Source organism: Diabrotica virgifera, chromosome 8 (genome assembly GCF_917563875.1).
Source record: "Diabrotica virgifera virgifera chromosome 8, PGI_DIABVI_V3a".
Classification (NCBI taxonomy): domain Eukaryota; kingdom Metazoa; phylum Arthropoda; class Insecta; order Coleoptera; family Chrysomelidae; genus Diabrotica; species Diabrotica virgifera.
Window position 1 is genome coordinate 21517155 of NC_065450.1, and position 17296 is coordinate 21534450.

Genomic DNA, 17296 nt, shown 5'->3' on the forward strand with positions numbered 1-17296 from the left:
GGTCAATGGTGGGAGGTATACAAAATGGTGGGAGGTATAAAGTGGTGGGGTATAATGTGATGGGAGGTGTAATGTGGTGGGGGTATAAAATGGTGGAATGAGAGTTCTGGCCGCACAACCCCCACCCCTTTTTGTACCCCCCACTCCTACCCTGTATACCCCCCACCTTTGTATAATTAGGGGTGGGGGGTATACAGGGTAGGAGTGGGGGGTACAAAAAGGGGTGGGGTTGTGCGGCCAGAACTCTCATTTGCCCACTACTGCACTGCTATCTATAATGACAGTTTTCACAAACTAAAAACTTATACATAAAATGACATAGAGTAGATAAAATAGTATATCTACTCTATCTCATATTATGTATAAGTTTTTAGTTTGTGAAAACTGTCATTATAGATAGCAGTGCGTGAAGGATTTAAAGTGTGCGTGAAGTAACCATGTATTTTAAATGGGATTTACTTTTTCGCACTCTTTTTTGGCACTTTCATATAATCAAATATCGTTAATTTTCGCGTTGCCATGGTGATGGTGATGACATGTGAGCAATAAATTATAATAAAAATTTTGACAGTTTTGTGGTTTGAAAGAAGTTAGAATTTTTAAAAGTTCTAAAAATTGTAGAATAGAAATGAATTCCAGTGACGGAGAGGTACAGTATTTTTATTTGTTTATCGTAGAAAAAATATTATATGAAACTGTGCGTGAAGTACTTTTTGTGAACTTACGCGATGTATAGCACTCGCGCCGCTATCGCACGTGCTCTAAACATCGCGCACGTTCGCAAAAATCATACTTCACGAACTGTTTCATAAATAACTATTAAAATTTTATATCGGGTTCTATAATATTATATGTATTATGCAACGAGCATTTAATGATTGCCATTATGAAGCGAGTATGAGGGATACGAAACGAGCCGCCTAGCGGTGTATAGAGTACGAGCTTCATAATGATAATTAAATGCAAGTTGTATGTATACACGATTTGTTCTATTATCATTCACGACAAAAAATATACTTAAATTTATTAATTTTGTAACGCAAACAAATTAAGTAGTTTGTCAGTTTGACAGTTTATTTACATATTGTGAACTGTTAAAGCGTATGTATTTGACTCGCCATTGGTCACTGGGCGTGTGCATTGTAAATTATGATTCGGGAGTGCTCCTAGTAGCCTTTAACGTGTCTTGGTTTGTTTATTTCTACTGCATCTTGATTGTGAATTTAGTGTAGTGTTTCTTCTACAGTTGCTTGTTCGCAGTGGTGTAACCATAGGGGGTTGGGAGGTTTTGGAGGTTATAACCCCCCTCCCATTGGGATATACTTTGAGCTCTATACGCTTAACATCCCACTTAATTCCATACCCTACAGAGACCCTCCAGTAGTTGTAGCCCCCCCTTAGGATCATCCTAGTACACCGTTGCTTATTCGGATCTTTATAGCTATCATAGAATTCATAGATGACTAAAATTAAGGAAAATGTAAATTTTTAAATGGTTTGGAAACTAATAGATATTTTACATTTTTTAATAAAGATGTGTTCTATTTTATATGTTTTTTAATTTTGTTTAATAAATATTTACCTAATATTTTATCAGTCTAAGTATCGCAATTACCCATATTTTACAACTTTACTAAAGCATAATAATGTAGTTCTGTGCTGTTAGGGTGTGCTTATGTTCAAACTATCGCGGATTACCAAATTATAGGCTGCTTTACTATCGGGTCGGCTACTGATGATTGCCCTTCATCTGGCGGCCCTTATTATTATGCAGATCAAATTTTAATTGAGTAACTAGAAGTCAAATTACCATTCAATTGGTCTATTTATCCTATCTATGCATCAAGAGTAATAAAATACTACCGGCAATAGGTGGCGTGCAGAGAATATATTTGTATTAATTACTAATATTGGGCATCTTAAAGGGCATCCAGTAAGCTTTAACACAAATCGCACACGCCTCAACCTGATTGACAATTTTCTATAACAGAAAAACGAAAACTCATTACCTGAATGAAAAAAGAATCAATGCTATCATACTTACAGACCTTGATCTGGCCACATACAACTAAATTCAAAATTGACCAGCCGAGAATTTTAAAGCGACTATCGGCAGAACGAATTGAAAGAAAATGACAATGTCTACTGCTACTAGAGACAGATAGAAATTTTAGAAATTAATTCAAAAATATTCAAAATCTTTTAAAGAAATAAAAATTTAATTTTGGAGATAAATTAAACATGTTACATTAATTTTAACAGCTTCTTTCTTTCTTAATCTCATTTTATTTGTCGATATATTTCTCTATATCGAGTCTTAAGGCCGGTTTTCACGCGACATCTTATTGTACGTTTTGTTGTATAAGACCAATCCTATGCAATAAAACGTAACGTATAAACAGAAAAATATACCTCTTGTCAAATCGAAATTAAATCCAAGGTCACATCGACGAAATGATGGGAAAAACATAATTTTGCGAGAACTGATAGAATAAAACGTTACGTGAAAATAAATGATGAAGAAGATCCAGATTTAGAAATTAGAACCCCAAAAACATGTAAAGAATATAAATATCTCGGATCTATAATATCTAAAGAAGGCACTACCAATAGAGATATCTAAACCAGAACGTAGCGTAACAGGAAAAAAAGTTGTGAACATTCTAAGCTCTCTACTATGGTCAAAAGATATTACACACAACGAAATTGACAATTTATCGTACCTTCGTAAAGCCTATTATGACTTATGGGGCAGAAGTTTGGCAGATCACGAAGACAGGTCGAAAAAGAATAGAAGTAGTAGAAACGGATTATCTAAGGAGAGCGTGTGTTATATCCAAAAAAGGTCACATCAGGAAGGAAGATATTAGAAGGAGGACAAATACTGTATATTCCAGTCTAGATAGAATTGAAACGAGATAACTAGTGTGGTATGGTCACGTGAAACCAATGAGTGAAGATATATGGTCAAATAAAGCTTTAAATTTGTAGTATTATTGTCTTAAATAATACACTCGATGTCTTTAGAACTTCTTTATTGAGTTCACCTCTACATGACATAACCTGCAAGCCTCGTGCTAACCAACGGCTGTCAATGGTCTGCTATCCTGGTTGCATACATTATGCCTGATAGCACATCTCCCTTTTTTTATCATTAAACATAACAAAGAAAGTTATCCTACCCTTAATTCATAACACCTAATGCTAATCTCAACTTAAATACTAAACATATTAATCAGTGTAATCTGCTAGATAAGCAGGTTTCTTAACAACACGTCTTGGCCTACTTAGGTGTCACCGAACCTGGAATACTTAATTTCTGTTCCGAACCAGGACTAAAATTCTCACTTTTAACATTCACTTCATTTCGAATCGCGGTTTCACTTGTTTCTTCTAAAGTGTCAATATTCTCATTTTGCCGCGGAACATTATTATTAACCGGTACACTATCTAAACTAGTATTATTATCAATAGGTAATATTGGTAACTCAGCAGGCTCGCTTGGAAAGTAGTAGGGAGCATAAATTAAATGCCAACGATTCCGGCGATATTGGCCACAATTGGTTTCCACTACATAGGAACGCGGTTCCTCACAAATCTCTACTACTTTCCCATACTTCCTTATGTCAACAATCCATACGGAGTCACCAACACCTAAGGTGTCCATGTCCCTAGCATTATGACGTTTATTTTAATTTCGCTCAGACTTATCTTTGACATATTTCTCTCTATTTAGAAAATCCGACTTTGTATTTAAAGTTTCTTCCAGTTTACTTGGTAACACTCGAAGTGTGGATCGTAATTTTCTATTCATAAGTAACTCACTAGGTGAATAACCATGTTCTAATGGACTGGTTCTATAAGCCAACAATGCTAGAAACATGTCTTCATTTTTATTCTTTTTTATAAGTTGCTTAGCCGTTTGCACCGCTCTCTCCTACCCCTCCATTACTTTGATAAAATTTCGGACTAGATGTAACATGAACAAAGTCATAAGTTTGTGCAAACTCTTTAAATTTTCGATATAATTGAGTCCCATTATCGGATCTCACTACCTCAGGAATCCCGAATCTAGAAAAGAGATCTTTAATTTTGGGAATTATAGATTCTTCTGTTAGACTGCTTAATTCGAAAATTTCAAAATATCGAGAAAAATAATCGACAATTATCATAAACCATGGGGGTGCAAAGCTGTCTCGCCTCCTCGTGGTGCACCCTGGGTAACGCTAAATGAGCAGCAACATCGAACCGCCAGACCATCTTTCAGATCTCCTGGCGAACACATTGCAGTACAACCATGCAACAAACAAAAAACGGTTCTTCTCAGAATCATCTGACAATTGGACCAACAATCCGAGTATGCCAAATAAACATTGAAGGTATTAGCAGAAGCAAGAGCGAATATATCAGCAAGCTCCTTGCAAAACATAGCATTGACATAGCCACAGTTCAGGAAACACACACTGCTGATGACCTACAACTGAACAACCGAGGTAAAATTCCAGGATATAGATTAGTAGCCTCACTTAATCACCCACAATATGGAATTGCTACCTATTTTAGAACAGATATAAAAAATGTTAGCACCGTACATTCTTACTCATCCCAAGAACTCTTCATACTGGCAACCGTAATAGACAAGATCACAATAGTTAATATATATAAACCACCAAACGCAATATGGCCACCAGAAGTGCTTCCCTCATTCCCGCATCCATCAATATATACGGAAGACTTCAATAGTCATCACACTACATGGGGATATAACCAGTGTAATCTCCAAGGCGAACAAGTGATTGAATGGGCGGAGCTCAAGCATCTTAGACTTCTGCACGATGCAAAAAAGAAGCCTACCTTTTTTTCCGCTAGATGGCAGAAAGGCTACAACCCAGATCTTACATTTATATCCACCAAAGATGACTGCCATAATCATGCAACTAGAGAAGTTCTTGATAATTTCCCAAAATCGCAGCATAGGCCGGTGATAACAACCATGGGCATCACTATTCCCATTATAAACTCAATTCCTCTGCCTAGATGGAACTTTCGTAAGGCAAACTGGGATAAGTACCAAGCACAATTGGATAAAGATATCAGATATATTGAGCCTAAGGTAGAAAACTACGGAAGATTCGCCAAACTTATAATTAGCTGTGCTAAAAAACATGTTCCACGTGGCCTAACCAAATCCTACATCCCATGCTGGACCGAAGAATGCAAAGACCTGTATGATCAATATGAGCAAACCAGAGACCCAGATCTAGGGGAACAACTTCTAGAGTCTCTAAATTCTGCAAGAACTACCAGGTGGAGGGAAACTCTCGAAAACCTTAACTTCACGCATAGCAGTCGCACTGCCTGGAGCCTGCTCAGAAAACTGGACACAGGCGCTATTATCCCAACAACTAACTCTTCATTACCAAATCCAGAAGATATAGCGAAACGCATTGCGCAAATCTCCAAACCAGTCATAGAAAAGGCTCATAAAAGAGAAGTACGATATCAGCTCAAAAAGATCAAAACTGCATCTCAACAAAGCCTACCCATCATGAGGCAAATAGAGACCGAGGAACTTTTCAACGCTCTAGACTTAATTAAGTGCCGCAAAGCTGCAGGAGTTGACAAAATATATCCTGAGTTCATAAAACACATTGGTCCAAAAACTCGAAAGTGGCTCCTCGACTTCTTCAACCAGATAATGACGACGCAAAAGCTCCCCAAACTATTCAAGCAAAGCAAAGTCATCGCAATCTATAAACCAGGCAAAGATGCTTCATTGCCCGAGAGTTACAGACCAATCGCCCTTTTAAGTGTCTGCTATAAGATCTTTGAGAGGATAATCTACGCAAGACTTTTACACTCTGTAAGCGAAAATATTCCCGTAGAACAAGCTGGATTTATGCCAGGAAGGAACTGCAGTGATCAAGTTCTTTCTCTAACCACATTTATTGAAAATGGCTTCCAAAAGAAAATCAAAACGGCAGTAGCATTCATTGATCTGACTTGTGCTTACGACACGGTATGGAAAGAAGGACTACTACTAAAATTGTACCAGATGGTACCATGCCAATCATTTAATAAGCTAATAAATCAAATGCAGTGTGACAGATTATTTAAAGTTAGCGTTAATGGGAAAACTAGTAAATACAGAAGTTTACAGAATGGGTTACCCCAAGGATCGGTTCTATCGCCGCTCCTGTTTAACATTTACACCTCAGACGCTCCGACGACAATCTCACGCAAGTTTATTTATGCAGATGACATGGCTTTAGGCATACAAGAAAGAAACATCGAGAACGCCCAAGCTATCCTAGAAAGCGACTTACATACTGTTAACACATATTTTAAAAAATGGGGCCTTCAGCCAAATCCCACAAAAACAGAAGTTACTGCCTTCCATCTAAATAACCGGGAAGTGAACTACAGACTAAACATAGAAAGCGAAGGGGTTACCCTAAAACATAACCCAAATCCAAAATATCTCGGTGTAACACTGGATCGTACTCTAACTTTCAAGGAACACTTACATAAAACTGCAGCTAAAGTAAAAACTCGCAATAATATCATTCACAAGCTTGCAAACACCTCTTGGGGAGCCAATGCAGACACAATCATGACAAGCGCTCTTGCATTAGTCTATTCAACAGCCGAATATTGTGCTCCAGTCTGGCTAAACAGTCACCGTACTAACGTCCTAGACACACAACTAAATCAGACAATGAGGTATATTACGGGGACCATAAAAAGCACACCAACTCAGTGGCTTCCAGTTCTAAGTAACATTGCACCAACCAAAACACGACGGTTAGCTGCCCTTAAATCACAATACCAGAAATGTCAAAAGAATCCCTCATTGCCAATAAATACCGACATAGATCAGTTAAACCAGGGCCAATTGCGGCTGAGGTCTCGAAACCCGCCAACAAGAACAGCAAACAATCTTCCAAACAATTTCACAATCGATGAGCATTGGATAAGCGAATGGAACGAAGAAGTGAACAATGCACACCTAATAGGAAATCCCACAGTCAAGCTCAACGGTTTCTCTCTTCCGCGTCGAGAATGGTGTAATCTGAACCGAATCAGGGCAGGTCATGGAGTGTGCAATAAATCACTTAATCAATGGGGTATCGCAGACAGCCCGCTATGTGACAAATGCAATACTGCTGAACAAACAGTCCACCACATTACACAAGAATGTCCAGCCACACAATTCGAAGGAAGCTTAATCGAAATCCACGAACTAACTCCTGAGGCAATGGAATGGCTCCACAGTAGCAATATCCGCCTTTAATGTTTTCATTTATATTCTTACAATCTATTGTATGTTTTAGCAATGTGTAAAGTTCATACGAATATATATATATATATATATATATATATATATATATATATATATATATATATATATATATATATATATATATATATTAGGGTGGTCCTTATTTATAAGGAAAAAAATTTTTTTTCGAATTTTTTAGAAATTATTTGCCAGAATGTACCTTTATATAAGACATGAAAATATAACAAATTTCAGCTCAATCGGTTAATATTAACACGTGCCGCATCGACGCTAAAGTTGTGAGATTCAATGTAAGGCAGTTATTACCTATAAGAACGACAATGTACGCGTACGCTCGACTGTAAACATAAAATTACGCATTTTTTTTAAACTTTAGTATAAAAACATACTAATTAAAATGAAAACGTAAAATAAAGATATAGTTTATCCTAATACTATATTTTTTATTTATTGAAATGATACATCCACTTCAGATACATATTTTGGATTTAAGTAAGCCTCCTTTTGTGGCGACTGGGAACTCTCTCCGGTACTCCTGAACAACCTGAATAAAAAAAAATAATATTGAATGTGTTTTCTGAACCTAGCCTATATAATGTGTTCAAGAAAAAAATAACAAAAAATTAAATTTATCTACTCTACGTCATATTATGTATCAGTTTTTAGTTTGTGAAAACTGTCATTATAGATAGCAGTTCGTGAAGGATTTAAAGTGTGCGTGAAGTACCTGTGTATTTTAAATGGGACTAACTGCTAAGAAAAAAATAACAAAAAATTAAATTTATCTACTCTACGTCATATTATGTATCAGTTTTTAGTTTGTGAAAACTGTCATTATAGATAGCAGTTCGTGAAGGATTTAAAGTGTGCGTGAAGTACCTGTGTATTTTAAATGGGACTAACTTTTTCACACACTTTCAATGGGTTTTTCACACACTTTCATATAATCAAATATCCTTAACTTTCGCGTTGTCATGGTGATGACATAATGAGCAATAAATTACAACAAAAATTTTGACAGTTTTGTGGTTTGAAAGAAATTAGAATTTTTAAATGTCAAAGTTCTAAAAATTGTAAATAGAATTGAAATGAATTCCAGTGACGAAGAGTTACAGTTTTTTGATTTATTTATCGTAGAGTAGATAAAATATTGTATGAAACTGTGCGTGAAGTACTTTTTGCGAACTTACGCGATGTAGAGCACTCGCTATCGCTCGTACTCTAAGTATCGCGTGCGTTCGCAAAAAGCATACTTCACGAACTGTTTCATAAATAACTATTGTTTATACATACTACATACCTGTATCAAAAATTGTTTTTGATGTTCATTTTTCGTCATTTTTTCATTGTAATCCTCAATCAACTTGACTCCTCTTTCTGCAATATCATTTGTACATTTTAAGGTTGAAATGATATTTTTTCCTGTGCGATAATCCTCTCTGTTTTCCCAATTCAGCGGATCGTCCTGAAGAAATTCAACACAAATACCGAATCGTTTAAATAACTGAAGTGAATTGGCGGACAATAATTCAGTTGGTAGATCTTTTTGAACAAAATTTTGGACATCTCGGATTTGCAACGATAGTTTTTTCTCAATGACTTCTGTCTCTTCATTTTCTTCTTCTTTTTCATTCACAGTCTCTATGTTTTTACTTGCACATTCCATAATTTTTTGAGCCATTCTAATTTTTTCAACTCTCTCAATTCTATCGTCAAATATTGCCATGGCAGCACACTCTTCACTTAGATACCATAAATGGTTTAAAAATTTTGTTATTGCAATGGTTGCAATGTTTTCATTAATATTTTTAAATATAACCAATTTTCTCAAAAAATATATATCATTTAGGGGAGCTCCTGTAGTATTCGTTGCTGAAAACCAGGCCTCTACATAACAGTATACAACGAAAACGCAAATTTCTGCATTCAGTTTGGAATTATCCTTTCTCATTTTCATTTGATCGCGAAATAAAAAAAGTTTTAAACAATAAATCGCTTTAGCCATCCATCTCGCTAAATGATATGCACCGGGGGCCCTAAAACTCACATTTGTTTTATCTCCCAAAAAAATGAGCGTCAATTGCAAAAACTCTTTGTAGTCATCACGTGGTTGCTCTTCTGCAAGTTTCTGTTTCACAAAATAAATAATTTCGGGCGCTACATCTTTCAGTGCATTATAAACGGCTTCATCGCTGGTATAATCTAAAAATTTCATTTTATCAATATTCTTCCAGTTTTCTTTAAGTGCTTTGAATTGAGCAATTTCAGGGCCGGATGTTACAATTGCTTTTGTCCTCGTGAATACACCAGCCAAAACGACCTCAAATATATGGTGTCGGCATGGAAGCCACAAAATATCTCGCCCTAACCTTTGTTGAAGCAGAACTGCAGCTCCTTTTATACGTCCAGTGTTTGATGCTGTAGTATCAAAACAAAAGGCTTGAATTTTTTCGGTTAAATTCCATTCATCAGTGATATGGAACACAGCAGAGCAAACTTCCGATCCTGCTAATGATGCAATTCCAGGTACTCCTAATAATTGTTCAAAATCTAAACCAACCGCGATCACAGGAAGCCGATCAATTTTCTCATTTTTTGTGATATCAGGCAATAATTTGGAATCCCAATGCACTTCAATAAAATTTGCATCATTTCCTACCGATTTTATTGATGAATATTTTATTTTCCGCAAAATCTCTCTATTTCTTTTGATAGACGATCTATTGAGAACAAACTCGGTGATATCTATATTAAGAGCTTCTAGGACGGCAGAAATAATATGCATTGCATCCCTGTCACTCACTTTACATTTGTCCAAGGCAGCGGCCAGGCGAGGTGTCATTAACGTCTTTCGTCCTCTCTTGTTTGAAGATGGACCCTGTTGAGATTCCGATATGAAATATATGTCATCTTCACTGTTGTCTTGATTTATCACTTTTTTCTGTGAATCTTCGTGTTCTTTATCTTCCATTTCAAAATGTCCAATCGAACAACTAGAATTTTCCAACAAATCTTCTTTTCTTTTCAACTCTGCAGCTGTGCGTTCTTCTTTCCGCTTTTCCTTACGTAATAATTTGATATCTACTCCCAACATACAACCTACTCTACCTTTCTCCCTTTGCTTAATTAAAAATTCTCTATCTTCGGCGATTTTAATCTCATTTAACGCATTTAAGGTGGCAATATCGAAAAGGTTGTCTAAAGCTTCTTTAAAATCATTTTCTTTTTCTCTCTGCCGTTCAGTATCTCTATTTTTAGATTTTTCTAAATTTCTGACATTATCGTACAAAGATTTTAATTTCAAAATACAGTTTGAACGGTTTTGAACTGGGATTCTTGCTTTTTTCCAAAAAACGACCACTTCATCAATAACTAAAGCACTGCTGTCATTAAGATTTAAATTTACCACTCTCATGTTATAAAAAAGTACACTCAAAACATCTCGTTTACATGGTAATTTACTACCGCAGATTTGATTTTTCATCACTCCAACTAGATAAATATTGTTCCGCAAAGTGGACATTTCAGCACTTTTATCAATTACTTATATAGCACGTCTTTTCTTATGCACTTCAAGTACGAAACTAAAACGAATGTAGCATTGAACAAATAATATGTAAAAACAAAATTGACTTGTCGAGACTTGTAGTCGCGCTTGTAGCGAATTCGAACGCACTTGGCGCCGACTCGTCGTAGCATGTTAGACAGTCAGATGCATGAAACTTCAAGGCCAATGCGGCACGTGTTAATATTATCGGATTGAGCTGAAATTTTGTATTTTTAATGTTTTGGTGTAACTGAACAAAATTACAAATAATTTTGAAAAAATATGAACTTTCGAAAATAAGGACCACCCTAATATATATATAAACCATTTCTCCTCTTTGAAAAAATCTATGGCAATTTTTTCCCATGGCCTGCGAACTGTCTTATCCCTGTAAAAAGATTGTTTAATATTTTGCCGGTGTTCAACACAATTCGGGCAATTCTTCACGAGATTCTCGATCTGTGTTGACAATCCTATCCACCACACACTCATTTTCGCCCTCTCACGGCATTTTGTAATACCCAAATGCCCTGTGTGAATAAAATCAAGAACTTTTAACTGCAAATTTCTTGGAATTATAATACGCGAACCTTTTAATAAAAAATTCTCAGAATATGATATATCATATTGATGCTGATAATAAGGAACCAACTCGACCGGCAGTTTAGATTTTTCTGGCCAAGATAAAATACAGTACTCTTTTAATTTCTTGCAAATAAAGTCTTTTTCTTGCTCCTCTTTAATAAGTTTTAAAAAATAGGACTTTATAGGTAAATTTTTTATTACTGCTTTCACAAAAGTATCTACTTCGACCTCTAACTCTTCACCTAAATTTTTAGTTTGAATAGGGCCGCGACTCAAAGTATCCGGAATAACTAAATTTTTTCCCGGTGTATAAATAACTGTATATTTATATCTCATTAAACGCATTCTGAACCTCTGTAATCGAGGAGTCAATGAATCTAAGTTTTTCGTTTGTAAAATCTGTAATAAGGGTTTCTGATCCATTTCAAAAGTTAGATTTTCGACCCCTGAAATATAGTCTGAGAAATATTCTGCTGCCCATGTCAATGAAAGAGCCTCTTTCTCTGTCTGTGCGTAGCGTGTTTCTGCCTGACTCAAGAGCCTCGATCCAAAAGCAACAATTTCCCGAGATCCACCTTTATTTTCCTGCATAAGACAACAACCCAACCCAAAGCAACTAGCATCTGCGCTAACAATAATCGGTTTATTCGCATCAAAAAAAGCCAAACTGGGAGGCTTTTCTAAAATCAATTTTAATGAATTAAATGCCTTGTCCTGAGAAGGTTCCCACAAAAATTCACAATCTTTTTTCAATAAAGAACTTAGCGGGTCTAAAAGATCCGATTTGTTATTGATATATTTTGTCGTAAAATTTATCATGCCTAGTAAGCGCATTAAATCTGATTTATTTTTGGGGACAGGAAACTCGCGTATTGCTCTCACACGGTCAGGGTCCACGGAAATACCTTTATCAGAAATTACATGGCCTAGGTATTTAACTGCTTTAACCCCTATAACACACTTTTTCGGATTCAAAGTAATACCTTCAGCATGAATTTTTGTCAATACCCTGGATAAAATCTCATCATATTTCTCCCTGCTTGGAGCATGTATTAATATGTCATCAATATGACAGACTACCCCCTCTAACCCATTTAAAATTTTAGAGAAATTTTAAGCAAAATACTCTGGGGCACATGAAATGCCGAAGGGGAGCCTTTTAAAAAAACCTACCATACGGTATAATAAACGTAGTCAAAAGTTGACTTTCTTTGTCCAATTTTATCTGGTAGAACCCACTTGTGGTGTCTAATTTCGAAAATTGAGTTGACCCACTTAACTGAGCTAGTGTATGACCAATTTTTGGTAATGGAAAATGAGAACGTAGGACAGAAGTATTTAATTTTGTGAAATCACAACATAAACGTACTGTATCTCCTTTGTCTACACAAACTATAGGACTCACCCACGCAGTTGGAGACCCAATTCGCTCTATAATACCAAGTTCAAGCAATCTATCCAGCTCTATTTTTAATTTAGGAAGTAGTGCTAATGGCACTGTTCGAGGTACATATTGTACAAACGGCTTAGCATCTGGCATAACCTTTATGGACATTTCATTTTTAAATTCCCCTATATCACTAAAAATACCCTTAAATTGCTTAGCAATTACCTCTAAACTAAACTTTGATAAGTTTTCTCGACTTTTCTTGCAATCAAATTGATAATCATTTATTAAACAAATATTTTTAGTTGGAAAATTTAACACTTTAAAATGAATTATTGCATTACGACTTAAAAATAGGCTGCCTTAACTTCCTAACAACATACAAAGTCTCTAAATTTGTGTGCCCCTGATATGTCAAATTTGCCCTTATTTTCCCCACAGTATCTAGTTTATGATCATCTGCAGCCCCCACTGCATTACATGAAACCAACTGTGTTACAAACTCTTTTGGCAACATTTCGTATGGAAAACAGCTGACATCAGCCCCAGTATCAACAAAGAACGGTATTGTATGTTTATTATTAATTAAAATATCCACATACCATCTATCCTGCTTATCTAGGTATACCTGGCCAATGAAATTTCCATCCTCATGTCCCTTAGAGGTTACTTGTGACACATTCTTCTCTGGGCTCTCAGAACTGCATTCGGAATCACTTTCACTTTCAGCCACAACCCTAACTGACTTTTTCCTTTGACACATAGCACTCCAATGTCCCCGCTTCATACAAGAACAACATTTGACAACTTAGCTGGACATTTTGCTCTATATTTGCATGTACTAATACCACAGTATGTACACCTTTCCTGTGAAGTTGACTATTTCTTACTTTGGTCCACTGACTTCTTTTCACTGCTTTTTACTGCACTAACTGTCTGTTCCTGCCTGATAATCTTATTCTGTGAACTCTGCAACTCAGTCTGCCTAACTGCTGTAATTGCCTCTGCTAGTTAATTTATCCCTTAATTGTAGTCTCTCGCTCACCTTCATATCGAGAACACCAATGACTATCCGGTCCCGAACCAATTCATCTTTTAAGGTCCCATAGTTGCAATGTTCTGCCATTGCGTGCAAACTAGTTATAAAGTTCTCAACTGGCTCACCAGGTCTCTGAACTCTTGAGTTGAACCTTATACCTTTCGAAAATTACATTTCTTTGAGGTATAAAGTACTTGTCTAACTTGGTCAAAATGTAAGCGTACTCATCTGAATTACCTATATTTTGTTTTATCAAAATTTCTTCTGCTTCATTACCCATAAGATAAACCAACATGTCAATCTTTTCTTTGTCAGATTTCTTCTCAAAACCGCTCACATTCATGTACCTTATAAAATGCCTTTTCCATTGCTCCCAATGTTGTGGTTGTGAAAAATTAAATTCCACAGGCGCCTGTACATTAGCAAACACTTCTCTTGTCCCTTCAGGGCTTCGATGTGTCCCCGGCGTTTCGTTAGGCATTTTTACGAGCCTGAAAATTGCAAACGTTAGCGATGGTTCGATCACTCCCTCACGGCAACTTTCCGTGGGACACCGCTGCCACCATGTAGTATTATTGTCTTAAATAATACACTCGATGTCTTTAGAACTTCTTTATTGCGTTCACCTCTACATGACATAACCTACAAGCCTCGTGCTAACCAACGGCTGTCCATGGTCTGCTATCCTGGTTGCATACATTATGCCTGATAGCACAAAATTACATACCACAATAAAGAAGAAGAAGAGGAAGGCCTTCAGTTGCCTGGGAAGAAAATATACGGCACATCATGACAGATAGAGCCATCAAAGAAGACGAATGGATGGACAGAAAAAGATGGCGGTAGAAATTCGAAAAGCGGCAAAGGCTGTAGGAACCTCGCTTATATAGATATATAGAAAATAAATGTTCAAACAAGCCGTCCGGTCTTAACTTAGTACTCAGTTGACGACTAGCTCCCCTACAGTTCCCTTGATTTTCCCAAAAAAAGTCTAATAATGTCAGGCGTGTGGCAATGCACCCATGTGAAAAATAAATACTATAGTGACCGTAATAAAAAAACCGTCCCATATGAGGAACTTATACGATATATAATAAAAAATACAAAGAAATAGACACGATGGCAAATAAAGCGACAGTTACAAGAAAAATAAATTCATTGAGATAGCTTTACAAAAAGAGTTGAAAGAAGCTGAAAATGCGAGCATTATCATAACGAAAACTTTGTTTATTTACGTATTTTAATTCATAATATGGAAAATTGCTATTCTGAAAAGTTGTTTAGAATTAAAAATTATGTTGTAATGTGCAATTATATCATTCTAATTTAAATGTTATGAACTATAAAGGTACTTTACTCTTGATCGAAATTCATATTTTTTGTATACCTCGTATAAAATTAATAAAATTTGATTATGATGGTTGTTGCATCATAAATCTTAGACCATGAAGAGCTTTTTATGAAGAATAACTTTTCTTCGTCAAATTAAAAATAAAAGAGTTATAAATGAAAATGTTGTTTTTATAGTCGGTTCGCTAAACTCAGGCGCAACTGGCTAGTGATTTTAGTCTGTAATTTTTTTGTTTTTTGCAAATTTTGCCAAAATTTGCAAAATTACTATATATTTAGTAATTATTAACTATTCAGTAATTATTTCTTTTTTTTCAATTTTACCAAATTGGGAAAATTACTTACCAAAATCATTAGCCAGTTGTGTCTGAGTTTAGCGAACCGACCATATCCATAATTTGAGAAAACTCTTTAAATATTTTTTCCATTAGAAGGATGTAATTGCACATATCAGACTTTTTTATTTAATTTTTTATTCCAAACAACATTTCATATAGTCGGTTCAGACACTACTGGCTAGTGATTTTAGTCAGTAATTTTGCCAATTTGGCAAAAAAATAGTTACTAAATAGTTAATAATTACTAACTAAATAGTAATTTTGCCAATTTTGGCAAAATTGACAAACAAAAAAGTCTTCTTTATCAAGTGATTGTAGAAAAATAACTATTAATAAACACGTGTTCTAATAACGTATATTTTTTATGTTTTTTTTATTTTTTAGTTAATGTTCGCCTAGGCTTTTATCAGTCTAAGTATCGTAATTACCCATATTTTACAACTTTACTAAAGCATAATAATGTAGTTCTGTGCTGTTCAGGTTTGTATGCTCAAACTATCGCGGATTACGAAATGATAGGCTGCTTTGCGATCGGGTCGGTTGGTAATGATTGCCATGATTTCCCTTCATCTGGCGGCCCTTATTATTATGCAGAGCAAGTTTTAATTGAGTAACTAGAAGTCAAATTCCCAATCAACAGATCGTTAGCTCCGTAGAGCTAACATTTAGAGAAATAAACATTCTATTAGAAATCTAATTAGTTATTATATTCTCTTTGTTTGTTAAACACAGTAGTGTAATAAGGTTTAATTGTTTTATATAAAATAGTATTATATTATTATATTAAAATACGCAAATCTACTGTCTTTTAAATTATGGCAAATAAATTGTGGCAAACATTATTTATTCATCTGAACTTACGATAAAAAACTCTTAATTTCCCACAATTTCAGGCTTTTACCATTAAAAATATTATAGGCAATTGATTATGTATTTTAGAAAGGAACTACAACGTTAACAGGGTTTTATTATTTCGTATAGTCAATAGACTTCTATATTTGGAAAAATCGCGAAGTGCTACCATTTTGAGAAAGGGGTGAGTTAGTCCCTAGGCACAGGGCGAATTAGGGTGAGTTCTATGCACATTTAGTGCAAACACGTCTATAGGAATATTGTTTCAGGTTAAATTTACTATCGAAATATCACATTTTAATGTCAAAAACATGTTTTTTTAAAAAATATATCCAAAAGAAAAGCAAGAAAAAGACATGAAAGATAGCAATTTTGTTTTTTGCCCCATAACTTTTTTCCACGGGGATATAGGTATAGGCATTGCTTCACAAAAAAAAACTTCCATCGCGTTTGGTAGATGTCCCTGTGATTTACAATTACCAAAATATGATTTTTCAAATTTCGCCGCTCACAGCGATTTTGGGATATTTTCCTTGTTACTTCGCAAACATTGTTCTGTAACTTTTTTCTACACATCTACAGAGAACGGCAGTTCTCACCAGTGGCGCACAACACCCCTACAAGCGACACTATATATACACGAAATTTTCGATTTTCTAAACCTGACTGAATTGAAAATTGGGCCAAATCCCGTCTTAAAGTATAGAAAAAGACTCGTCCATCCATATGTTACATCTCCATTTTGGTCCAAGGGTGTGGATTTTACGGCCCTTCACATTTAGAGTCTGTTTTTGGTTCTCGTCCCCAAAACTCCCAAAAATTTCAAAAACTTAAGCCCTACCTTTGCGGCATCTGATAGCACAGATCATTACCTTTCCAACGCATGTTAAATTTT

The 17296-nt window shown here is 35.5% G+C and overlaps 2 protein-coding genes across 2 annotated transcripts in view; one reads left to right on the forward strand and one right to left on the reverse strand.

Moving 5' to 3' along the window:
* Window positions 1-17296, forward strand: part of LOC114333317 (poly(rC)-binding protein 3) — a 754646-nt gene that overhangs the window by 78357 nt on the left and 658993 nt on the right. The gene's annotated exons all lie outside the window — the stretch shown is intronic.
* Window positions 7721-10718, reverse strand: LOC126890107 (uncharacterized). The gene is made up of 2 exons (XM_050658955.1): window positions 8604-10718; window positions 7721-7847 (listed from the first exon to the last, which is right to left on the reverse strand). The coding sequence occupies exons 1-2, from the start codon at window positions 10716-10718 to the stop codon at window positions 7773-7775; spliced, it is 2190 nt and encodes a 729-aa protein (XP_050514912.1). The 3' UTR covers window positions 7721-7772.